The 27,188-nt window shown below is 45.9% G+C and overlaps 1 protein-coding gene across 1 annotated transcript in view; it reads right to left on the bottom strand.

Annotated features, from left to right (window-relative positions):
• Gfra1 (GDNF family receptor alpha 1) overlaps positions 1 to 27,188 on the bottom strand; it is a 215,915-nt gene that overhangs the window by 32,331 nt on the left and 156,396 nt on the right. The window contains exons 6-7 of the mRNA XM_052182664.1: positions 6,877 to 6,986; positions 3,724 to 3,858 (exon numbers count right to left, since the gene is read on the bottom strand). Of these exons, the coding sequence (XP_052038624.1) occupies positions 3,724 to 3,858; positions 6,877 to 6,986 (245 nt within the window). The remainder of the gene's footprint in view (positions 1 to 3,723; positions 3,859 to 6,876; positions 6,987 to 27,188) is intronic.

Genomic DNA, 27,188 nt, shown 5'->3' with positions numbered 1-27,188 from the left:
TGAAAGTCATCCTGAGACTCAGAAGTAGCATCACAACTACATCATTTTCCAAGAGAAAAAATCCTTACACTCTATAAGAACTCTATGCCAAATGGAAATTAGCCAGTGGAGTTTTCTTTACCCTGAAGCTAGGCAATGCTAAGGCTCGCCCTCACTTGGCAGGAGAATGCAGTCACTTTCTTAAGAAAAAATATCTATCCCAAACCTCATCGATATCTGTGAAAATTTAAGTATGATTATTTTTCTCCTTTCTGCTTCCAGTCTTCCAAACAAAATCTGCATAATTAGATAGGCACAGCCCTGTCTAAATGAAAAGTTTGAAACGTGAAACTTTCAAAGCTTATTATAATTTCATGGGATTAGATTGTTTTTATGGCAAGAGTAAATTGGTTGTGTGTTGTTCCCTTCCCAAAATGAATAAAAAACAGTTTTTAATCAGGTCTTCGGGGATTTGCCCTGGATTTAGGAATTTTTTTTATTTCATATGCATTGTATAAGAAATCAGACTCCGTCATTTGGGACCCAAAAGTGCAAATTGCTAATACATGGCGCTTACTTGGCACTTTTGATATGTAAGACAGAGTGACTGAACCCTAATCTTCCTCTCAGAAGTGACACTTTGTTTCAACATTGTCATTCTTTGCATTTAGTAAAATTGGAAGCTTGTTTTCCATGACTGCACTGGGAGGGGTTGGGGGCTCTGTAAGAGGCAGCTTCGAAATGATACAAATGCAGCTTCGTGCTTCCAAATGATACAAATGCAGCTTCCTGCTTCGAAATGATACAAATGCAGCTTCATGCTTCCAAATGATACAAATGCAGCTTCGTGCTTCTTGCTAGGCCCTGTGGCTTAAGTGCTTTACAGATCCTCGAGACAGGCAAACCTGTAGACCAGGGTCCCTAAGGGATCTCAGGACAAGAACTCAGGGGTCTGCTTTTCCTTGTTAGATGGAGAGACTCAAGAAACAGCTGTCATTTTTGAAGACTACCCTTGCTTTCCCAGAGGTGTTGATGTAAAGCTACCTTTGCATATCCAGAGGTGTTGATGTGAAGACCACAGTAGCTTTCCCAGGGGTGTTGATGTGAAGACTACCCTTGCTTGCCCAGAGTGTTGACATAGTCCCTTTGAGTTTAGTTGTTTTCTTGCTCGTCCACTGAAATGTCCCCAACATAACTAAGTTTCAGGTTTGGCTCTGTGTACTACTCATAATGTCTTGAACAGTAGTGACATAAGACCAAAGTCACATCCCCAAGTGGAACTCTGACCACAAAGTCAAAACAGCAAAACCTACCATATATGGGCAGTGGTAAATGCCAGGAGAAAGGAGGCTGGGGTCAAGATAAAGTGGTCCAGGGATGCTGGGGTGGAACAAATCTTCCTCTCCTCCCCTTTCCCCTTAGTCTTCTCTCATCCCTATACCTCAGCCATGCACTTGGCTTTAAAATGATCATTTCCCATTCCCAAACTATGACAGAACAACCAACTGTAGCTGTGCTTACAGTAGGGGAATCTGAGAGAAGCCTGGCTAACTGGAAGAAAGTGGACTGGCGTTCCCATGCACGAGTCACGTTTAAGGATCTGTTACAGCTCCTACTCCAGGCCCCCTTGTAAGACATTGAATTTGCAGCCCTGTGCCCCATCCAAACTAGGATAAATGAAACAATTATGAAAACTTCTGGCTGGCTTTGGCATTTGTTTTTATTTAAAAGTCATTAATAAGACCATTCTTCCCTTTACCAAAATGCTGCCAAAGAGGGACAACTTTAATGTCTCTCTGAGGAACAAAGTTTTCATTGCTTTATTTTTTGCTAAAACTTGTATTCTACCAGAAGGGAACAAGATGTGAGGGGAAGAATGCACAAAACAGAGTTCAAACAAAAGGTCTAAGCACAGCACACTGGTACACCCAATGTTTCCACGCATGCTTCTGTATTTACGGCTCATTGTGTAGGAAGAACTCAAAAGTCCATTTTTTTTTTTTTGGAAGACCAAGGTGATGCTTTGGAGCTGAACTGTTTGAAGCACAGATCAAGCAAGTTGAGTTTTACTTTTCCATGGGGGACATGACGGAGAAATTTTAGTGAAATGCTCATGAGATGTAGTGGCTATTCCTGGTTGTCAACTTGACTATATCTGGAATGAACTACAGTCTAGAATTGGAAGACTCACCTATGATCCTAATTTGGAGGCTCAGAGATATAAGTTTATGACCTGGATCTTGGCATGGAGACCTTGAAGCATAGTGGCTAAGACAAGGAGATCTCAAGACAAGGAGTTCAAGATCATTTGGGATTAAAGGCATGGGTGCACACACCTTTAATCTGGGCCACACCCTCTGCTGGAGACCTACAGCCTTTAATCTGGGCTATACCCTCTGATGGAGATATATAAGGACATTGGAAGAAGGAAGATTCTCTTGCTCTCACTCTTCCTTGCCTGCTTACTTCGTGGGACTGAGAAACTGCTAGATCCTTGGACTTCTATCCTCAGCTGCTGCTGATCATTGTTGGGGAGTTGGACTATCGACTGTAAGTCATTGAGAAATTCCCTAACTATATAAAGACTATCCATACGTTCTGTGACTCTAGAGAACCCAAACTAATACATGAGATGTTTTCCATATAGTGAGTACATCACTAGCTAATTCTTCAAACACCAGTCAGCACATATCATCATGCAGAATTTATTACTTGACGACAGAGTTCTTCAAGGGCATGGCTGAACTTCTATGCTTGTCACTAAGAAGTCAGACCTAGCCCCTAACATCCAGGATTATACTTCTGACAACTGGTCCTTCAATATCAGTCATGAACAAGGTCTTTGGGAGTTAGGATGCTGCTCAAGGACCCACACTTTGGGACATATAACTCTACCACTCAGGGTCTGAGACAATGCTACTCTTTTACTATGCTATCCTGGGGATGACACTTGCATTTCTGGTGTTCTCGTGTGGAATAAGGAAACCCAAACTACATGAACTCCATATCCCTTTCAACATGATTGGTGTCTCAGCTGGAGAGTTGTCCAAACAAATATGGCTGACTGTCATGGAGCCATGTGGGAGGGTGACCAGGTGTCCTGCTTTTTAAATCTTTCTGACAGATGCAAGTGGTTCACATCAGTACATCCCTGTTCCATTGTCAAGCAGGATTCCAAATTACCTGAAGAGTACCACAGCAGTAACCAGCCCTGTTCCCAAAGAGGAGTAGTACCCTGCTCACAAAGGCTCATCTCTCAACTCCAAGATAACCCATCCCAAGTAACCCTGGTGAATGGCCCAATCAGGATAGATCCATTGCTTCTATCCGAGCCAGTCCTGACAAGTTAAGGAGGTGTTGATTTTAACATTCTAATTCCCCCTGAAGAGTCCTCCGAGGCCTGTCCTATGCACCCCATTCATATTGTAAATTCCTACCAGGTTTTCAGAACCTGGGAATGGACTCTCCACTGGCTGCCAGGATCAGAATTTGATCTGTGGGTAGAGGCGTTCTTTCCCACACAGTACACCCTTGAGGTTATCTGACTCTCTTGTCCTCATAAGCCTTTGGGATCACAGTCTTGGCAGCACCTAATTCATCACTTGTGTGGCTCCCTGCTGCGTCACGGAGTGTGCCAAAAGAAGCAAGCATCCACCAGACACCAGGAAAGGGAGGGAGAGAGGGAAGGTAAGGGAGGACATTGCAGGCAGAGCTTTCACTCAAAGAGGGGAAAAAAAAACTCACTGAGACACGTATTGTCCTTAAAAAAATTCAGAAATTTCAGGCAGTCTTCCAGGTCATTGCCACTGTTGCTGCAGTCACACCACGGTGCCACACTGAGGCTGCTGGAGTCTATGTAGTTGGGAGTCATGACTGTGCCTGAAAGAGAAAAAGACAAGGCATGTTGCCCTCCTGCGTTGACATAGACATTTCAGTGGCCTAAAAAAAAAAAAAAAAAAAAAAAAAAAAAAAGAAACCAACTCTACTGCTCTGACAGTAGAAATGTCACAGCTAATCACAAACACCATGGTCTCTGGGCAGGGAATTATGTTAAGTGGTGCATTTTCTTGGCAATTTATCTTGAGCACATAAAATAATTTATACATTTACTTAAAAAACTATAAGCAAACTCCTTGGGCTGTGTTTAGGGTATTTTCTTCCTGCACAAATGGTATGGATGTCGTGGAGAAGGCGAGAATTAACTTAGAATCTATGAGATGCCAAATCCCTTGCATTTTCTAGAAAATGTCATTAATTTTCATAAATAGAGAGTACTGGGTGCACATATCTTAAGAATTCTTTTATGCTTTTAACGCAGTTTCCTTGGAGGCAAATGGCTTCTTTAGAGTAACACGGGCAACTGTGGACTCCTCCAATGAGGTCACCATATCCTGAATGTCTAAAAATCTGTATAAAGAGGCTACCATCCCATGATTCTCAACTGATTAAAATAAAGTTGTCCATAGTAGAAAGAGATGGAAATAAAGCTGGGGTGTAGTTCAGTTGGTAGGAACTTGTCCGATCTATAGTGGCACATAAGCCAGGTGTGGTGGTGCACATCTGTAATCCCAGCACTTGGCAAGTGGAGGCAGATGAGTTCAGGGTCATCTTTAGCTACAAAAAGAATCTGAGAAGTGGACTACATGAGACCTTATCAAAAGAAGAAAGAATAATACAGGAAAGGAAGGAAAGAGGAAAAACCAAGAAAACAAAAAACAAAAACAAATCAAAACAAACAAACACAGTGGAACTCCCCCCTCAAGTACTGTCAATGGATCTGCAACAGAGATGTAGATGTTCCCACAGAGATGTTGTGTGGGCTGTCCTGCTTATGACTTGTGGTTTTTCTGTTGAGTTCTCCACTGGGAGACATATACAATGCATTTATATTAAATAAAATCCAAATGTCTTCTCCTGGGTGGCTCATAGCAGGCAATGCCCACGGATGCCAAGAACTTTCTGTTTCTAGTTGCTTTTGTGGAAGAAGTAGGTGGTCAGAAATCCAGAGGGTGAGTTTAGCTACAAATAAAACCATAGTTTTTGGAAACTCTTCTGGGGTCAAAGGCATTTGTCATGATCCTACTAGTCTACTACTACTTTTTTAAAAAAACCCTCAAATCTCATTATTAGCATGAGAATTTTCATCTGCACCTTACAGAGAGGTCTAATTCACCAGACACTGGGAACAGAGTGGAGAGGTCAAAGCTACTGGACTTCTGATGCCACAGTGGCATCCGAAAGGCAGGAGCAAGCTTTGTGCAGAGGTTAGGAGCCACTGACTCCAAAAGCCATGGAGAAGAAAAGATACAGGCCCAGGAGAGAAATACTCTTTGGCTGGCCCAACACATTCCTTCTACCATCCGTCCATTCCCTCCACTTCATTGTCCTCAGGCACATAAGGTTTGCCAAGCCTAGGAATGATCTCACAAAAATGCTGGCAGTACCTCGCCTTGGCTCACCGGGGAGTTAATGAGCATAAACTCCTGGAAGGACTCAGACTGAAGTAGTAACAATGACTCCATCTGCAGAGACTTAACACTGTCTCCCGGGAGCAGTCCTGGTTTCAGTTTTCCTTTTTCCTTCTTCTTTTTTTTTTTTTAAAGTGTTTTACTCTCTTTAAACAGTACATATGTCTTAATTGCACTTGTTATTTCTGCAACTCCACAATTCATACATCATCCTAGGTGAAGACTAAGACCTTCGTTAGGGAGACCATGACTATATTTCTGCCGTTCTAACTTATGGAGGGTGTGTGCACATGTTGGCTGGAACCACAGAAATGGTGCATACCTGGAGGAACTGAGGCAGGATTTTAAAGGTTTTACACATGGGAGCACAGGTTATCCTTTTAAAAAGTCGGGAGTGCACTACACACTCGCTCACTGGAATCAAAGACTCTTACTGGAGACATTCTGGTGATGAGGTTGTTGTTAGCTTGTGTTGCCACTCTAGGTGGGAGGGTCTTCATGCTGGTGATGTGTATGACCCTGTCACAGATGCTTGGATGGAGATGCCACCGAGCCAGGGCTGTGTGACAGCTGTGCTTTCTCTCACCCTCCACAGCCTTCACCCTATATTCCTTCTCAAATGCCATCTATGGTGGAGCTCTGAGAGAGAAGCTTCACAAGGACAGCTAGCTCCCTTTCTTCCTGCAACGTGGAGCAGCCACCCTTCTCCCTGCCAGCCCTGTTCACCCCAGATGTAAGTCTGCCTCTTTCTGGATGTTTCCCCAAGGAATGTTATTTAATTTTACTATTCTCCTGACTGCCGAGCATATGGCTAGCCTAGTGCCACAAGCCTCCCAAGCTAGAAAATACAGTTTCTGCTTTAGGTTATTTACAAGGAAAGTAATTTTAAACAATCCCATGCACAACAGGAGTCAAACGGCCAAGAATAACACTGGTAAGGAGCTCCTCAGTATTGGGGGGGGGTTCATTTCCAGGGGGCCATTTCTCAGATACAGTTTCTTAGATTTTCAAGTTCCTTCTTCCCAAAGTTCCCTAAAGTATACAGTTTCTTGGATTTTCCAAGTTCCTTCTTCCCAAATTCAATAATCTTTCTTTGACTTGTTTTCTTCTTCTAATACACATGTAACCCCTGCTTTTGCTGTGTGTGGCTAGCTCCCCAATGGAGATGCTCAACTTCATTAAAATTTATAGCCTTCCTGGATCTATAATTAGCCCAGATTCTCCCTTCTCTGGCATGTTGCTTCCTTCCTTCCTTCCTTCCTTCCTTCCTTCCTTCCTTCCTTCCTTCCTTCCTTCCTTCCTTCGCACTGTCTTCAAACCTCCAGAACAAAGTCCACTGGGAAGTTGTTTCTTGTGTAGACACTGCAAGCTGCCTTAAGCACATCTGTAATCCAGATTCCTCTGCCTTTCCCACCTCCCCTGGTCTTACCAATCAGTCCCGAGTAGGCAAGGAGGCAGTCTGCGTAGTTCTCCTTAAGACAGCTGCTGACAGACCTTGACTCTGGCTGGCAGTTGGTAAAAAAATCTGCAAGGCGAGATCTGCAACAGAAAAGGGGTTGTGGGGAGACACTGAAGACACTCCAGGCCTCAGGTCTGAGAGGGGGATGAGGGGAGAAGCTGGTAATAGCTTCAGGGGTGTGGCTGTTCGGAAGAGCAACTTCTCATGGTTCACAGCAGAGGAAGCAACTGTGGCTGCTCATACTTAATTGTGTACTTCAAAACAGTAAGTAGAGAGGATTTTTGGATGTTCACAGTTCACAAAGACATGATACATTTCTGGGGAAATGAACACACCAATTAGCCAAATCATTATACACTGCATATGTGTGTGTATTTAAACATCACCTCACCTCACAGTCTATAAATATATATATTATGCATCTATGACAAATGGAAAGTATACATGAAGAGAGAAAAAAACCATTAAGTCTTTGGACAGACATAACAATAATTCCTTTGGCAATATGTTTCTTTACTCTTATTCCCTCTCTCTATCCCTCACCACCCGCAACATGCACGCAGGCATGCACACACATGCCTGTGTGTGAGGGAACACACACACACAGACACACACACACACACACACACACAGAAATACAGGTGTATTCAATCCCCCTCTCACCCCTCCCCGACCCTTCATCTACCTGTGTGTGCCTGCTTGTTTGGACAGAAATCTTCAGGGTCTATAACTGGAGAAATCTAGAGGCTTTGAAGTTTCCATTCAATATTTATTTCTGACTAGACTTATTTGCATCTTTAGGAAATACGCTTCTCTACACTCTCACCGGAGATCCACACTGGGAAAATATTTACTTTATACAGAAACATGTTCCTGGCATCAAAATTGGATCCTACAGCCCATCTGCTCCCATAATTCCTAGAGCCTTGTAATATGCATGCTTCTGTCTCCCGAGTCTTTTCTCATCCCCTCGCCCCTCGCACTAAAGAGCTAGTTTTTCTGGGAGCAAAGGGAAATCCAAGAGAGGTGGGAGAGGCTTCCTATGGGCAAAGACGCCTGCGGCTCAGTGCCTTGTCTTCAGGGCCCTTTGGAACTCAGAGAACTCCCCAGGGGAGAGCAGATTCACTGGGAAGCCATGGGTAGTGGCGAAAGAGGAGAGACACAGAAGCAAGTGAAGGGAAGCCATCAACTCACTGGTCTGAGGAGGGAGAGGGCTGGTTTTACCCAAGGGGCTGTTTCTAAGATCTTCAGGGGATATTGTTGGGGAAATCCTGAATAAGAAATGGCCTCTGGTGAGGTCACCTTGGCAGTCAGCGGCCATGTTTCTGTGGGAGAACACGGTGAACTTGGAGACGTGAGTTACCCAGCAACTCGGCAGACAACAGGCATGTGTCTCTGTTGCACCGCTCACTCTAGTTGGCTGCTGGCATGCCCAGGGCTCATCTCACCTCTTTCCATGGAAGAAGCTATGATTTGCTTCATCTATGAAGGCCTGAGTTTGCTGCTCTGAGGTGGGCAAGGCTGTAGGGAGTTAAAGGTTTGTAAAGGCTCAATTTCTTCTAGGTTTTGGGGGTTGTGGGTGTTTGCTTTGTTTCTGAGATAAAGTCTTGCTGTGTAGTACAGGCTGTCCTCAAACTTGCAATCCTCCTGCCTCACCCTCCCAAGTCTAGGATTAGAGGTATATGAGTACTATGCCTTGAACCTTTCCTACCACTTTAACTAGAGAAGGCACTGGAAGGCCTGGTTAGTGGTCAAAGCTCACAGTACACCACAAGGGCTCTGTGTTCGAGGAGGCAGGCTCATCACAAGCGGTCTGGGCACAGGTGCTGGGATATGCTTTGTTTTCTCTACACAGTACCAAAAACTTTTTGGAAAACCTCTCAGCCACTCTGGACCAGGGCCACTGGCTAAGCTAAGCAGCTCTGCAAGCCACCCCTCCCACACTCAGCAAGACTGAACAGATGTGAATACCGGGACACAAACACAGCCAAGGCTTGGCTGCACCCTGTACTTCTATTAAACACACAGAATAGCAAAAGACCTGGGCATTTCTTCAGTCTGGCCAAAGAATTTCTTTTCTGTAGAAGTCCCTAAAGATACCTCAGGCCTACTCAACTGGATCCAATAGCATTCAGCCTGAATGGAGTGTTAATTTCAGGGGGGAAAAACCGTTTCTGGTCTTCAAAGTTAATGATCTAATTGTTTCTAACTCTTCAAAGCCTGCCTCCACCACAGACAGGTCTACACAGACCCTAGCTGGTAGTGGTGGCAGGCTGAACAGTGCCTGACCTAGTGGCCCCTTCTGTCCACCTGCCCTTGGGTGTGTCTGAGTCTCTAGAGGATACTGTTAACTGATGCCACTGTGACACAGATTACAGACCCTCCGTCCAAACACCACCAGACTCATCTTGCTTAATAACCCTAGAACTGACTCACAACTAGACCCTGGAATAAGAGGCCAATTGAGTCAGTATATTGCAGAAAGTATACGCCTGATTAGCAGAATCAAACAAAATAATACCCATCATAACCCCCATGAGTGCTTATTGAGAGGGGACCATGAATAAAGGCTGTGGAGCATAGCTTGGGAACGGAAGAAAGCAGCAGGAAGATTAGCATAGAAGAAGCCAGTGTTCCAAGGAAGACACACACACACACACACACACACACACACACACACTTTACCCAAGATTATCCAACAAGCAGAGCGTGTGCCCAAAGAGCAGCTGGAGAATATGGAGGGGAGGCAATGAAAGACCACACAGTCAGTGCATGGAAGGCTGTTTGGGGGAACTTTCCTCAGCTCCCCTCCCCTCCCACTGGAGTCCTTTTAACTTTAAATGTATTCCTTAGCTAACTCAAAGGGTATGATTTTCCTCCACCTTTTCTCCAGGCAGTGGCCAGGATTTTCACCTACTTTGTGTTATGTGTTTCCTCTTAAACTCAAGTAAGGTTCTCCTCAAGCTTCCTTCTGAATCTGCTTTTAAATGCTTTTGTTAATGAGACCAATAATCCCAAAGGGAATCTCTGTGTCCCTAGTAACAAGACCAATGAATGCATCATGGGTAAAGAGTTTCAGAATCAAGGTAAGTTCAAGATCACTGTTACAGCACCCACATTTCTGGCTCTATCAGATCTGCTCCACACCTATTCTTCACACTCACACTTGGAGACAGGGTGTCATATGATGAGACTTCCATTACACAGGATGGAAGACTGAAGTAAGAGTTCCATTCAGTAGTGTGCTGGAGGCAGCTCATTATGGGTAGGTGGGGATTTTGAGGAATTGTGGGAACCGCTTGACATTAGAGTAGCAGTTTCGAAACACTACTACAGGAATATTTAAACGGTGCTGATCAGCAGATGCTATAAAGCAGGTTGTTCTTGGGTGATAAATGAACACCATGTTGAAGAAACATGATGATGTTGTTGGGCTTATGGATAGAGCCCAGACTGTATCTTGGCTGTCCAATCTTGGTACTCTGGGCCAGGCTCCTACTTGACAACTAAAGTATTGTGGCACCAGCTCCAGCCCGGTCTTCAGTATTTTCCAAAGAAAGAGGAATCATTCCACTATAGCATCTCTTCCCATCATAGGCCTCTAAGACCTCAGGTGTTGAGTGCCAGTGGTCAGGTGCATAGGTCAAGCCTCTAACGAGTTCCAGCTCAGAGACTAATACTGTGGTCTTGGTGCTTCTGATACAACAATGAGAAAGACCTTCTCTTTAGCTTAATCTGTCCAGAAGCCATAAGAAACAGGTAAAGGATTATGAAAATACCTTGGCTAGTTATTGTCTGTTTTGTTGATTTGAGACAGGGTCTTATGTATTATCCTAGGCAGTCCTCAACTTGATAAGTAGCTAAGAATGACCTTGAACTCTCAATCCCCCTGCCTCCACTTCCTAAAGTTCAATCCCCCTGCCTCCACTTCCTAATTGCTGGGAGAGCAAAAAGTCCTTGAAAGCTGTTCAAAAAGGCTGCTAAGAAAAGTAAAACCAAAGACAAATGAAGAATTTAATAAACAGCTTTACAAATGACCTAGTTTTTCCTGGCAACTCTAAGGAGGTAGATATTTTGTTGTTTTAAGCTTTGAATTTATTTATTTATTTTTAATGTTTTAATTAGCATGCAAAGTAACAGGTTTCCCTGTGGTATTTCATAACATTTGGTTTGGGCTCATTCCCCTCACACACTCTGCCTTTCTATCATCTCCCTGCCCCATCTCCCTCTTCATACCCTAAACCTAACTTTATACTTAATAAAAAATAAGTCTTCATTCCAGAGGAAAACAAGAAACAACAGAACCTGGGTCTTAAAACTACACACTAATTACCCTGAAAATGCTTTCAACCCATGAATGCAATGGCTTCAGAGAAGTCATGCTGTCAGGATTGAGGCAGAAGGAGGGACATACTTGTCAGGGAAAGGCAATGGAGGCTGTGGCAGGCAGAGGCCAGCACCATCTTATCACGTTTACTGTAATTTAATTTTAGGGTAACAGTTAAGAAGGATTTGCATGTGCTGGGTGTCAGTTTCTGTGCTCAATATGTGGTCGTGCTGTCAACTCTCACAACAACCCTACTAACTGGGAGCATGGACCCCACTATCTAGAAGAGGAGCCAGAGACAGAGAGAGGTCAGTGTGGACCCTTCCAAGTCGCAGAACTCCATAGCTGGGGTTGGGGGGCGGCCACAATCCATCCAGCTCCAGCACCGGAGCCGACCTTCAACCATTACACTAAGCACACGCCTCACCAGGAGCTCTACCAGGCATTTCAGCCAGGATGGTGAGGCTGTGGCAGGCAGGTGAGGCTGGAAGAGAAACCACTCAATGTACTGAGCTTAGATTTTGTCCTAGGGGCATGGGAGCTGTGGAAAGACTTTAAACTGTCACATCTACACGATCAGACGTGTGTTAGAAGGACTCTTAACTCAGAACTCCCAGCTGTTAAGCAAAGATTTGCTTAGGACCTATGTGCACCCACACTGCTTGAGAAGAAATGGGGCACACAGCATGTAGCTGAGAGCTGTGTGTGTGTGTGTCTGTGTGTGTGTGTGTGTTCCCAGGAGAATCACAGCAAAGCACTAAGGGGCAGGGAGAAATATAAAAGGAGAAAATGTGCCAGAATGGTAAGAGTCAACAGGCAGAAAAGAGCTAGTAGGCTACAGAGAGGCTCAGAGTGTGGATAACTCCTCAGAAAATGCTGCTGTGGTGGGAAAGACAGGGAGGGCTTGCAGCTGTGGCTCTCCCAAGTACATGCATCTTGAGAAGTCAAGTTTTGATAGGTGGCTGGATCGCAGGCTCTCAGCCTGAGCACCTACTGTATGCACAGCTCCAGCACCCAGCAGCCCTCGGATACCGTTCACGCACACACCTTCCCCGCTGACCCTGGGTTATGAATCACACTGGAATTGGTTTCGGTGGCTTCCCTGCCTGGAGTGCTGTAATCTAAACAAGGACCTGCAAATGTCCAGCAGGGGACTAACAAAGAAACTCTGCGGTTGGATTTCTTCTGGAGACACGAAATCTCCATGACTACAGCAAGTGATGAGCGCTGATTGTTTTTCCCTGAGAAAATGAAAAGGGTAATGAATAGACGCTAATGTAGAAAAGCATCGCCGTCAGCCACAGAAAAACCCCACCCTGGAAGAAAAAGAAAGCTGGCAAAGGCCATGAGCCCCTCAGGAAGCCTGAAGAAACGGTGGTTGATGCAGAGAGATGTGTCCTGAAGGGAACACGCTGCTAGACGTAAACAGAAATATGACCATAATGACCGTCTTGGAGCATTCCTCTTGAATAGCAGATGGTCTTTGGACAGTGGCCAGGGGATCTTTTACCTACTTTTTAACTTTTAGGAAAACTCATGTTATAAGGCAAGGCTGGTAACTCCTCCTGGATTGCTGTGACGTCTAAGTGACTTTCCAGGAGAGACCGGGTGGATGAAAGCTACATGGCTGGCAGTGTTGAACCTGGGTGGAGAACTCTCATCCCCAACAGGAACTCTTACTAACCACGGTGGCTAAGTACGATGCTTAACATCTTAGCCCCGGGGGTTTCCCTCTACAAACCTAAGAAATGAAGCGCAGGGGACACAAGGCTGCCTGCAACAAGAACAAGAACTACTTTTTGCTCTTCAAGTGTTCTTGTTATCCGAGTCCCATTCTGCCATTAATCATGATTTTAGTGTCAAGACACCTGGTTTCCTTTGAGCATATGGAAGAAGAGTTCTCTTAAGGGTCCCTCATCCAGCTCACAAGGCAATAGAGGCTTCCCATCCCAGATCAGTGGCCACGGGTGGCATCCGTCAGAGAGGGAATTGTCCTGTGACTGTAGAAGCTCTATGGGGGTGGGGGGTGGGGGTGAGTACAGATTTCTTTTCCCTGGGGTCTCAAAGTCATCTAGCATAAACTTTGTTCTTCATGCTTTGTTTTCATGTTTCCTGCCTTGGAGGCAGCAGTGAGATAGTGTGAAGACACATGTGGGGGCAGGGCATGCACATAAGAGAAGGTGACCCTATATATGAACTAGGCTCTCCCTTGGTTCTTTGGACCCCGCAAGAATCCATGTGGTATTCAAGGACTTGATAATCCAATGAAATCTGGTGTCTTAGTGAGGGTTTCTATTCCTGCACACACACCATGACCAAGAAGCAAGTTGGGGAGGAAAGGGTTTATTCAGCTTATACTTCCACATTGCTGTTCATCACCAAAGGAAGTCAGGACTGGAACCCAAGCAGGTCAGGAAGCAGGAGCTGATGCAGAGAAGTCAGTAATCCAATAACCTGTGGAGTTCCCAATGACCTCTCAATCAGAGGAATAAGGACATTTCAAATAAAGCTGCTTTATGGAAGAGATGTAGAGGTAAAAGGCATATTTTTCAATGGCTAAGTATCAGTAAGTTTGGTACTGCTCCTAATAGCTCAAGCAGAATGAAAACATCTTGAAAAACAAAGCTTCTAATATTAGCCCTGGGGAGGACAATGCTGGAGCACTGCGATGTAATTGTCTGATGGAGTGACACAAAACAGATCTTTCCTCCTTCTGTTTTTAGAAAATTACCTTAGCCATTGTGCTCCGGCAGCCTACTGGAGTGCACATCTGGAAAGGATCTTTCAGAAAGCCGGAGTCTGTATTAAATACATTCTGCAGGAGGTGTTGTCCCTCTGCCTCCACACAGGCTTCCTGGAGCCAAGGCTGGAGTCAGGCTGAGGAACTGAACTGTGGGACTGAGCCTGAGTCCAACCGTTGCCTAGGAGCAAGCGTGAGAGCCCAGCACGTCCTGTAGCCTCTCTGTGGCTTAGCCTCTCTGCAGCAAAGGCCCCGGGGCAGATGCACACACCCCTGCTGCAAAGGCTAAAGCATCGCAAGCACCTTGAGTTCATTAGCCCCTACCCTGAGTTGGCATTCACAGTGAGACTATTAAACCTGGAACTGATTCAGTAGAGGTAACTCATCCACTGTGACCATGTGTTGACTACTAGATCCAACAGCCTCTGAGACATACATCCCTGTGCTCCTGAATCAGGAAGGCATCTGTGGTTAAGCTGTTCTCAACCCCTGTCCCCAAATCCTTCATCACCTCTATCAAGGTATTTTGGAATCTTCAATACATTGATTAAAACATGGTGATATCCTGGTTCTTCCTGCCCCTCTGTGCTTCCTTATAGAGGTCCTTGGAAGGCCTCAAGGGCAAGGGTTCATTCAGTACATGGGTCCAGGATTCCCTCACAACACTCCATGCCCAACCTCCAGGGCTTTCTACAGAGCCTAGCCTGAGGAAGAAGATCAGACATCACAGGGCCATCTTGCAGTTTCCCCCATGTCTCCTGTTGTTGGAAGCTGTCCAGGTAGAGCTGACAAGCCAGGCTGCAGGGCAATGCAACCTTGTTGTTATCCATTCAGATCACATCATTCTGCAGTGGCTCTGAGGGAAGTCCAGGCAGCATCCAATCAATTTTGGCAGTCCTCCTGAAGCCACCTTGCATGCACACTGACAGCCATCAGTCAACATCCACCAGGTGGCTGATGTGGCTGGACAGCTACTCTCACGTTGGCAATTTTGCAAAGTAAGTTATGGGTGTTGGCAAGCTAATCCATCCCAGCCAGGAAGGAGCTTTCGGTAGCCTCTGATCTGGTATCCCAGATTTGCCCTTAGGCAGGGGCTCCTTCCTCTACTACCCGAAGATGATTCCTCCCAACGCACAAACTGATAGTTGCAAGATAAACAAATTGCAGGCAATAGCAGAAGCACAGAGAGAATGAAGACAGCCCTGTGCGGCATCTCCAAGTCAAATAGAGTTGTTTGTATTGCCCCTGCCACAGTATGTCTATTAGCGCAGAAAATCTAGCTTTTCAGTGCTTGTTTTTAAGGGAAGGAATTGAAGGAGCAGAGAAATTGAAGGCTTTCTGGCTGATGAAACAATCATACGCTCTCAGCCACCCAACAGTTGTCTGCCGGGATAACCGCAGGTGACAAACATGTTAAAACCCTTTAGAGTAAGTCTTAGCTCTTAAGCCCTTGATATTTCTGCAGGGAAAATTAATAAATCAGTTTTGTGACAATTTGGCTACAGAGAGAGAGAGACAGAGAGAGAAATCTGGATGTTCAACCAATCTCTTACCAGTAGAGCTATACAGTAAGGTTCCAGACCAACATGGCGTGATTTTACATCACAGAGAACTTAGTGGGCCCTTGTGTCTTCAAGGAAAGAATTTCAGAAGCAGCCTCACATTCATCTTGGAACTCAGGTCTCACATCATCAACTGCTCAGGAACTCTGAACAGCAAAGGTGGAGCACTGTGGCTTCATTTAAGTATTTATGCTCACCCTTGTCTTGGAAATAAGTCTGAGAGAGATTCAGCTGTAGTTGCCATACAGCAGTGTCAAGGGGAGTATTGGTGAGGGGCTGAGGGCCTCTGACAGATAAGAACACAGAATGCACACTTCCCCTGCTGCCTGGGTAAGAGCTATACCACAGAGCTGAGCTTTCAATCATCCCAAGAAGGAAAAGTCTTATGCAATTCACAAAAGAATCTAAACTGGAGACCCATGAGAAGAACACAAGTGTAGACCTTCATGCTAACTATCTTAGTTAGGGTTTTACTGCTGTGAACAGACACCATGACCAAGGCAAATCTTATGAAGGACAACATTTAATTGGGCTAGCTTACAGGTTCAGAGGTTCAGTCCATTATCACCAAGGAGGGAACATGGCAGCATTCAGACAGGCATAGTACAGGAGGAGCTGAGAGTTCTACATCTTCCTCTGAAGGCTGCTAGCAGAATACTGGTTCCCAGGCAGCTAGGACAAGGGTCCTAAGGCCCACACCCACAGTGGCACACCTACTCTAACAAGGCCATACCTACTTCAAGAGGGCCACACATTCTGATAATGCCAACTCACTGGGCTGAACATATACAAACCATCACACTGACCCATGAGCCATCCTGATTCCTAATGTTGTCTGCACACTAATCCTAGAAGCCTGAGAGAACGCTACCTCACTTATGACTATGACAGAGAAAGGGTCATTGCTAATGGGACCAAGGCAATCACAAAGACCCTTAAAAGTCAATGTGGGCTGCCCTGTGATAGAGACTCCATATGTTCCTGCTGCCTTTGAAAACAGAGTAGAAGCAAGGTGTAGTGGGTACGATGACAACCCCAGAATCCATGAAGCCGACGAGGTAGGAAGACTTCAGATTCAAGGCTAGCCTAAGCTACACAGTGAGATCTTATTTTGAGAAAGTGGTATGAAAGAAAAGGGATTAGAGAAAGAGGAGGGAGTGAATGTGGCAACGATGAGGACAAGAGGGACAGAGAGACAGACCTATGAGCCAAGAAATCCAGACATGAGAACAAGACGTAGGCATGCAGAAAGAACTTAACCCACCAAGTACCCCGAGGACAGCCCAGTGCAGCCATGGTGAGCTGCTAGTCTGCAGACCTGTGAGAGGGTATGTTCATGTTTAAGGCCACCAGGTATGTCTAGCATGTTCAGCAAACAACCTGAGCAACATCAACAGCAGGAATTTTTAGTGTCAAATTGTTTGATAGATTAGAAATTATATTTCAACTCAGCTGCTTATTAACCATGACACTTCAGGCAAGAACCCTAATTCCTGTGCCGTTTACTAACTCAGGTTGAAGAACAGCAAACCCATAATCAGAGGGGAAGGGGGGTAAGGCATGTCTGGCATCTTGCACCTGTCTACAGCTGCTCCTGGTTTGCTATGCAAAACCCCATGAGCACCAGTGTCTGTAACTCTTCTGGGCCAGCCCAGACACTCCACATGGATCTTTGGACCTCTGTGAAATGCTGAGGTTCAGATGACCACCACCCCTATGCTTCTAGAAGTTATCTGTTCATACTTGGTATATAATTCTATGTGTTTCAAGCCTACAAACTCAGTAAGGTCATGACAAATACCAGGATCATTCCTACCATTGAGCCCTAAGGCCTTTTTCTAGCAAGTCCTCTGATATGTAGGACATCAGTATGTCCTTCAGGCCAATGAGACCACAATTCGATATAGGAGCAGGAATTACAGCCCTACCTGTAGCTCCTGTTCACTGAGCACTGATCTAAAGACCAACCCTCCAGGCTTGTGCTCATTAATAGGGGAGCCAAGTATTTCAGACACATGTAACTCAATATCATGATGACCAGTAACTTAATATCATGATGCTTTCAGCCAAAGGGTCTGTCTGAACTCTAATTAGCTTTGCGAACACCAAGTCAATTCTAGAAATTATCCCAAATGCTGGCTGCTTCCTTCAGTCATGCCTTGGTTCTTTGGGTTTCCCAGAAGATGAAAAAAATTAAAATTGCACACTCTCTTAACTTTAATAATTTGCAAAGCCCTTCCCTCTTTCCCGGACTCTCAAAGGCTAGAGCTAACTACCTCTGTGGAGTCTGGGCCCCAAGCTCTGCTCCATGGCTGTGGACTTTCTTGTGGCACATCAGAGGAGCCCTAGAACATGGAGAGAAATGTATGCCTGAGTGGCTAACGACCTACACTCCTACAAACAAACCTGAAACAGAACATGAAAATAAGGATCCCTATTAATATTTAATGGGCTTGCAGACTTCCTAAGAAAAATTATATTCAATAGTAAATATACACTAGACCATTTTTCTTTCAGGCAAGTTGTTTTAGAGTCAACAGACTCTGAGCTGAGCAAACAGATGCTCTCTAATATCTTCCTTCCAAGATGGGCACAGAGAATATCACAATTGTGCAGGAGGCAGGAACTCATGGAGGTGAGGTGAGCATCAAGAGAGAGAATCACTCCTGCTAACAGGAGATAACTCCCCTTCCTGGGGTATCCTTAGCTCGTGTTCTTAGCAGAGCCTTCTCCTTAATGTCTTGACGTGGCACCCCAGCCCATATCAGTTTCTGCATTTTATAATACAGCTCTCACAACTGTATATAAAACGTTCTTCTCAAGGGCAAAGGAGCCAAGTCCTACAGTTTATAAAAGCCATTTTCCAGGAATGGGTGCCTTGGCTTCTCCGCCTGGTTTATACAGGGTCACGGGACTCCTTTAGGCCTCCCACTGAGTCCCTTCTGTCTCTGAGCCTCTAGCAGGGTGCCAGCGTCAGCCTTGATGCACACAACAGCTCTAAGTGTTGACACTTAGAACTATGACTGGAACTAAGTATGTATTTAGTAAATATTTGGATGTGAGAGCAAATAAATCTAAGTTCCAAAGACTAGGCTTCCAAATGCCTCTTAAATCAATCTTACGACAGCCGGCTTGGGTTTGTACATCCATTGGCATAACAGGCTCAGATGAGGAGAAATTTAGTCCAGCTGTTCTAGATTGTACTCACAAGAGCCACATTCACTCAGGACTGTTCTACACTGGGTTCACAAGAGTCACATTCACTCAGGACTGTTCCAGACCATTCTAACAACAGCCACATTCAGGACTGTTCCAGACTGTGCTCACAGCAGCCACATTCATTTAGAACCTGTCATTGCATCTATGGTGTAGGAGCATATAGCATTTGACATAAAGCCTTCTTGGCCAGGTTAGCCTTCATGCATGGCAAGGCCCTCATTCAGCCCAGTCATGGACCTGGTCAGAGTTAGAAACAGACTTGGAGAGGAAGCCCACACACACCATGTGGCCCTGACTTCATGTTCCATCATTTCAGCTCTTAAACTTCAGCCTCCATTTTGAAATGAATTTCACACATATCAAGCTCATATGAAATCTGATTTGAATGTATTTTAGTGATCTCTGCTAGATCCAATAAACTGTAATGGAAGAATTACTGAGCATAGTTTAATGGTGCTTGCTGTAGAAAACATAAAATATAATATTTATTGTTACTGTACAATATGACTCAACTACAACCTGGTGGCACTGTTTTATGAAGAAGTCATCTAGGCCTGGGGCCCACCTCTCTCAGCAGCCCTCTCCTCAGGTTCTGGACTGGTCATCCATCCCTAAGGGTCATCATACATCTCAAACAGTATGGAGTCCCAAAGCCTGTATTGCTCTGGGCAGTAGAGCTCCCTGACCACAGCAACCTTCCCTCCCTCGCTGCAGGAACTACTTCAAGCAGCTAGTTGAAGCTGGCTTTGCCAGGCCCATCTCCTTGTGAACCTCTCTTGGAAGGAGAGACACACATGTGGACCCTCCACCAACTAGGCAGGTACCATGCACCATGGAAAAGTGCATAAGACCATATTGTAACTGCCCTACTGCTGAAATTCATCCACCATGACTTGTTCTCCCCGTGCAAGGTATACGCTCATGTGACACCTCCAAGAACAGTGAATAGGCTGACAGCCTCTAACACTACATCAAAAGAGCCCCGGATAGACACACTGCTGTTCCTCTTCCTCTGTCCACTCTGACCATCCAGAGACATTGTGGCAGCTACTACACTTCCTTCAAAGGAGGGGACGGGCCAAAGAAACCAGGTAGGGTATTTCAGACCCACAGGGGTTCAGATGAGGCAAAGAGATAAGGTACTTGCTGGGTTCTGGAGGTGGCTAGGGCCAGTGTCCTCCGTACTTGTGGGAACGAGAACAATTGGTCTATCTCCCAGGTAGGGCAGGGAGGCTCTCTCCTGCATGGCTTGGTATCAGAAACAGTCAGACATTATTTCATGGCACCTTTTGACACCCAGATACACGTGTTTATGTAGTATAGATGGCCTTCTCGGCCCAGCCCACCTTGAACTCCCTCCTGACAACCAAATATGCGTCTATACTGAGGAAGTAGCAGGAGGGACTGAGTAGAACACATCAGCTGTCCTTCCAGTAGCTCAGGACACAAAAATCTGCTCTGAAGGTCATTGTTGAAAGGAGGGCTTCCCGCTAAATAACTGCCCTGGAGCCCTCTGTTTGGGAATACATTTTCAATTATAACTCAGACAACTACATCCTATTTCAGGCCAAGGTCAACCTATGGACAACTGGTTGTCTCCTCCTTTATGTACAAAATGAAGATACAGATTTGACAGGCAGTAGGGCTACCCCTGAAAGGATCTAAGCAGGTTCATGGTTACCACATTTTTATGCTTTGAAATGAAGTGTTTCCCCCAAAGGCTCATGTTTTGAAACCATTATGCCTAGTTGGTGAGACTATTTTGGGCTCTGGAAACTTAAGGAGATGTGGCGTAGATGGAGTAAGTGGGTCACTGGAGGTGTTGTCCTTAGGAGCTGTATCTTGTCCCCTCTCTATCCAGGCCACCATGAGGTGAACAGATTCTGCCACATGTTCCCACCCCATAATACTGTCTCCCCAAGGGCCCAGATGCTGAGCAAAGTGATCCCAAGCTGTGGACCATGACATCTCCTCCCTTTCCGCTGTTCCCTCAGGTCTTCTGGTCACAGGTACACACAACCAACTAGCACGTAAGCATTAGTGTCCTCCATGAGTAAGAAGCTGTCACCTGACTTTACAGCCCTTCTCAGTGAGTTCCCAAAGTCTTCCAAGCATAGTTCCACTTCAAAGCAGTGAGGGGTTCCTAATTATTCTCCTGCCCATGATTAACTTCTTGGCCGCAATGCCTTCCCTACTGCTCAATGTCCAACTGGCTTGACAATCCAGACCCCAGCTATAGCATGTACTGTCCTCTCCCCAACACACCCGCCCTGACCCCCAGGCTCAGATCCTGGCAACACTGATCTAGGTATGTTCCTTCTCAATCAATCTTTAGACTGGCAAGGTGGATTGACCACCAGCCTAGAGCACCTGGCCAGCATTTCCCTAATCAGTAGCTCTCCAAGTGTGAGCCCCAGACCAGCAGTAGTAGCAGCACACCTTGCCACCGTAGACTCTCTGGTCCCTCACCAGACCTCCTGCTTCAGAACTGATCCCAGCATAGGCTAAATCTGGAACACCAGAGACCCTCCTGAGGAATTCCAGAACCATCTCTCCAGGCCTGCTGCCGTGGCATAGACACCTGCCCTTGCCTGTCTCCTAAGACACCCCTCTTATCCCTTACCCTCTGAGCCCCACAAAGCATCTGATGTCCCACCAATGAACCAATCACCAGCCACAGCTCACAAAACAGCCAGTCTAACAAACAAGAGGGAAATGTCACAGCTGCAGACCTTATTTGTAGCTAAGCATGGTTCAGCTTTGTCCTGTTCCTGCAGAGAGGTTTTCTAGCATGGCGCCTGACTCCTATGCTTCAGCGTTCTGGAAGGGAAGGCATTTCCTCTACCCAGACCCCTGTTCCAAAAAGCTTCAAGCTGTTATGTGGAGCCAGGTGAGCAACTGCTGGGTGATTACAAGAATATGGTATTTCCAATTGTAAGGGTTGACTTAGGTCAACTATCATTGCAGCCTTTTTATTCTCTGTGGCCAAAAAATAAATAAATAAATTAAGAAATAAAATGAAATTGGCTGAGAGGGCTGGGGGAGCTATGTGTGTATGCACCTTCCAGTCAGAACTCTGAGCTGCAGAATCACCTGCGTAGTTCCTCAAGCTCCAACCTTAGAAGGAAGGTTTAGCAAATGTTTCTGCACACAAAATTCACAACGCCAATGTAGTCCTGGAATCCTCTAGTATTCTGAGAAGAAGAGCCACTGAAGAAGGTGCTGTCTTCAACAGGGCATTTCTTCCAGCAGGTCGTCATGCAGAGTCGTGTTCTGCAGCCTGCCTGGCAGCCCCAGAGCATAGCATGGCTGACAGCAGAGTCTAGCATACTTACTTACCTCCACCCTTAGTCCACCTGAGCAGGCTCCAGTGCCTGTTCCCAGACAGCCCCTAGACAGACCTTGCTAACATGTGGAGCAGGGCAGGCACAGGGCAGGCACACCTACCGACGCTGTCTCAGTTCAGAGACCTTGGGAAGAACAGTATATGTGAACCTAAACCTCAAGCCAAGATTACCCCCCATCCATCCACTGTGGTGGTTTAAAGCGAGATTCCAGCAACCTGCTGATCTCATGTAGCCTTGTGGTGGGGTGGGGTGGGGTGGGATTGGGTAGGGTGGGGGTTCAGTGTGGTTGTTTCTCTGGTCAAATGAAGCCCTTATTCCTTATTCTCAGAGAAGTAAGAGGAACTTGGTGTGAAAACTCCACAAACTGAAAATAGGAGTCGCCCAGTCTTCTTGCTAGACACCAGGGTTTGAAGAGTGTAAAACTCTTCCATGCATTTCCCTACATATATTTGTTGCTTTATTTGAGAACTACTTCTAACAAAATAGACTGTTATTTAAAGCAACACACGATGTGCTTCTTGATGATATTTTAAAGTGAAATGTAAATTGAGCTTTTCATTAGCATGTAAACATTCGTTCAGCTTTGATGTAATATAGGAAGTATTAATAGATTTAACCCATATAAACAACCCCCCTGGGATTCTCAGTGATTTTTTTTCAAGAGCGTAAAGAGTGTCAACCAAAAAGGCTGAAGAGTTGCTATTTTAATGAGAAATGAAATATGTTTCCAATAGGTGCTGGAGCTCTGTCCAGACAAGATGCTAAGGCTCCTAAACACTCTCCTAAAAGAATTTAGACAGAAAGTGGAAACAAAGTTACCTCCAGCATCCAAGTTCTCGCCTGCTCAGTGTTTCTGGCAGCCACACGCAGAGCTTACAAGACAGGCACCCTTGGGCCAGCAGCAGCCGGCACAGATTCAAGATTGCAGGCCCTGCAGCCCACCAGGCCTCCTGAGCTCAAATTCCAGTCACAGCACATGGGTGACATGTAAATGACTTACCATCTCACCCCCCAGCCTTCCCACTCCCACTTTGCTGGAAACAGCTCTGCACAATGCTTGGCACACTGTAAATGTCAAATAAAATGCTGCCCGCCCATACCCTAAACGCAGCCGCTGACATTCACACATTCCTGCAGTGATGCCCCCAGGCTCCTGAGTCCTGTGTGAGGAACCTCTCTGTCCCTGCTGGTGGCTTGCTTCCCAAAGGGATGATGCCCCTGACTCACGGTCCCAGTGGGACCGTGGGGGAGGAGTGCGTAGGTTCCTTCCTCCTGAGTCAGCCAGGGTCCTTTGCCACTCATGTGATGGATGCACTCAGAGGTGAGAGCCTCCCTTCCGGTCACCAGCCCACAAGGCTGCTGGTCCTGCTCTGCTGCCTACACATTCTCAACAATAGTGAGTCTCACCACTGTGGGCCCAGCACTCCTGTGGCCAGCTCCACTCACATGAATCTTACTGTACAAATGTATGTTAAATACTGCATATCCTACAAGAAATGTTCTGGAAATGACACATACCCTAAGCACCTCTAGATTTTTTTTTTCTCCCTGCCTCTGTGCTCCCACTTTTCCTGGAGGCCCAAATACCAAAAGGGAAAGGAGGCAGGATTTAAAGTTTAGCAATTCGACCTCTGGGAACATCCCACTCTGTCGCTATAGGACAGAAATGTTAATCTGGAAATTTTTGTAGAAATGGTAAACTAGAAAGGAGAAAATGCAACACAGATCACTGTGCTCTGTGGCAACCACAAGCTTAACCCTCAAGCTTGTGAGGACAGGGTCGGCAGTCCCATCCATAGAAGGGAAACTGGGCTTTGAGCTGCCTGTATCAGAACCTGAGTGGAAGTTCAGGCCCTGCCTCACTTGCTCTACACTGACAACTGTGATAGGGAAAGAAAATCCCAAAACTCCAGCCGAGTGTTGGGGCTTTTCATGTTGATAGCTCTTTTAAATTCCTGTTTTCCTTGCATGTGAAATTTTCTGCATAATTAATCACCTTTGGAAATTACAGAAAAGTTTCTTATTCAGTGAGTTGGAAATGCTCCACAGAAACGAAAATGGCAGGACACCCTGGAGGGGTGGAAACAAGAGATGGGCTGGGGGCCAGAAGACAAGTCCGTGTGAGACCCAGCCCCACGACGGCCTAAGAGGAGGCTGCAGTAGTTAAGGTCACACAGAGGCTCAGGTAGGATTCCAGGGATAGACCCCAAGGAGAAGAGAGCACATGCTGGCTCTGGAGAGTGATGTTCATACTGCCCAGGCTACCCTTGCCCTCCACAGGTTCCCCTCAAGCAGCAGATATGAATTTAACAGGTGGCATGCTCCCCTCCTGGCTTACGGGATTCTGTAAGAGGAGCACGGTGCAAGGACCAGGTGCAGAGGAGAATGCCTCTGGTCAGGGGCTACAGGGACAACATCAACTACCAACTGTGCATGACCAACAGGGGATGTCTGTGCTGAGAGAGCTGCACGCTCTCAGCTTGGGAGACAGCATGCAGTCTGCTGGGCATGCCCCTCACTGTCAGCAGGGTCAGGATGACAGAGGGCCCTTAGGAAGGCTGAGGTATCACTTATCCCTTTACTCTTTGCTCAGTGGCTGAAACAGCTCCGAAGAGAAGCTGTGGAGAATAGAAGCCCCATCCCTGGAATCAGGTAGGAATCTGGGAAGAAGAGAATGTGTCTGTTTAGCTTATGGGCCTGATAGGATGTGATCCTGGTGCATGAGGCTTTCACTGCTATTGAGTACAGGAACCCACTGGTGGTCATCTTTGAAGAGAAAAAGTCTCCTGTACTGGGGCAGCATAGGTGATCATCTTTAGACAAGGTAGTCTGAAATCCATGGACCCAGAGACCTTGTGATTCATATCCTCTTCCTTCAGAACTCCCATGAAGATCCTAAGGTCCTGTCCCCAATATACCATTCCCTAGCCCTGCACTAAGACAATAATATCCACATAGTACAGAACTCTTCTGTAGTGAATGGAATAGCCTTGGGGCAGGAGGGTTAAGAAGGCAAATCTATTAGGTAAGTCCCAGGAGTAGGACAGAAACATGGATTATTTAGAGCTGGTGACAGCATGTGACAGCAAAGACTTCGTCTAGACCATAGGCTGCATGGCCAAGGTTCCCAATGTGCACTGCTTTTGGCTAAGTGAGAGTCAAGGGTTGAATTCCAATAACAGGGCAGTGGGGGTCTAAGGATCACACAGGACGAGCCTGAGTATCTGGAAGAAAGACGTGTGACCAATATGTCCAGGGCCTAGGCTGTCACACACCCTCAGTGAATGTGCCCATGTAAACAGGGAGTTAATAATAATCATTAAAAGAACAGTGTGGTCTTGGAGGGTGTTTTTTTCCTATTTGCAGAAAGAACTCTTTCAAAGTCAGTAAGCTGTAACAAAGTGTCCACTCTGCAGCAAGCAGAGCGCTCAGGAGAAAACAAGATAAAAAAAACTTAATAAGCATGTGTTACCTGGGAAGCCATGCTTACTTTTCAAATGACTCTAAGAGGCTCTGATGGACATTATGTCCCAAGCACTATGAAACAGCTTTAAAACTGAGGCAGTCTTAGTTACTGAGCCATGCAGAGTGTCTGGACTCAGGACCATCAGTCTGTCTGTCTGGAACTAAAGGTAGGAAGGCCAAACAGTTTGAGAACATTGCATTCATGTCAAAACAAAGAATCCTTTGCAGCTAGTGACAGAAACCAGGATTTGGAGTTAGTAAGCTGGAGTTGACTGCAGATCCTGTATAAAGGAGCTGTGTGCTTCTGACTGTCCTCTTGGCCATCCTTTATAAAGCAGCTGGTATAACCAGAGGCTAAAGAGGTCTTGAGGTCCCATCAGCATGGCCATGTTAGCGAGGTCCTGTCACTGGTTCATAAGTGCGGCCATGTTAGTGAGGTCCCAGCAGTGTGGCCATGTTAGTGAGGTCCTGTCACTGTGGTTCATAAGTGCAGCCATGTTAGTGAGGTCCTGTCACTGTGGTTCATAAGTGCAGCCATGTTAGTGAGGTCCCAGCAGTGTGGCCATGTTAGTGAGGACCCAGCAGTGTGGCCATGTTAGTGAGGCCCCAGCAGTGCAGCCATGTTAGCGAGGTCCTGTCACTGGGGTTTATAAGTGTGGCCATGTTAGTGAGGTCCCAACAGTGAGGCCATGTTAGTGAGGTTCCAGCAGTGCGGCCATGTTAGTGAGGTCCTGTCACTGTGGTTCATAAGTGTGGCCATGTTTGTGAGGTCCCAGCAGTGAAGCATGCAGTCCAGTGACGTCCTTATTAACACTAAGGCTGAATTGTGCTTTACTTCTTATGCTTTTCTCAGTGTAGCCCGAGGCTTCTCTACCACACCTTTCTCATCCATGCAACTCATCCCCTGACCTACTTGACAAGGCGGCTTCTCCGGGAAGCCTTATTGAGTTAGCTGTCCTCACCTCTGTTCTCCTAAAGCACTTCATGAGCCCCTGACCGGGGAATAACATGTCCTGATATAAAATGTGTGTTGGCCTCCTCTACAACACGCATGAGATTCCAGGATTTTATTCTCTCACTGTAAATGCAGACCAGTTGGGCAGATGGAACAGATGGATAGGTGAATGGAGAAAAGCTGATGGATATGCAATGAATACTAGATAATCAATAGGTAGATGGAATATCAGATATACTGACAGATGAATGCATGGACTATCCCACAGAGGGAGGGATAAGAGGAAAATGACAGAGGGCTGGAACCTTTCTATGCTAAATCCAGTATTCCTTTTAGCTTCCCTCTGAATAACTGACATCACTGTCTGTCTGAATAGCTGACATCATTGTCTATCTGAACACCACTGTCTATTTGAATAACTGATGTCACTTTCTGAATGATGACATCACTGTCTACCTGAATAGCTGACATCACTGTCTGAATAACTGACATGACCATCTATCTGAATAACCAACATCCCTATCTGTCTGAACAACTGACATCATGGTCTGAATAACTGACATCACTGTCTATTTGAATAACTGATGTTACTTTCTTAATGATGACATCACTGTCTACCTGAATAGCTGACATCACTGTCTGTCTGAACAACTGACATCACTGTCTG

This window comes from Apodemus sylvaticus, chromosome 1 (genome assembly GCF_947179515.1).
Source record: "Apodemus sylvaticus chromosome 1, mApoSyl1.1, whole genome shotgun sequence".
In the NCBI taxonomy this organism is placed as follows: Eukaryota; Metazoa; Chordata; class Mammalia; order Rodentia; family Muridae; genus Apodemus; species Apodemus sylvaticus.
This window is presented reverse-complemented; position numbering and strand designations above follow the sequence as displayed.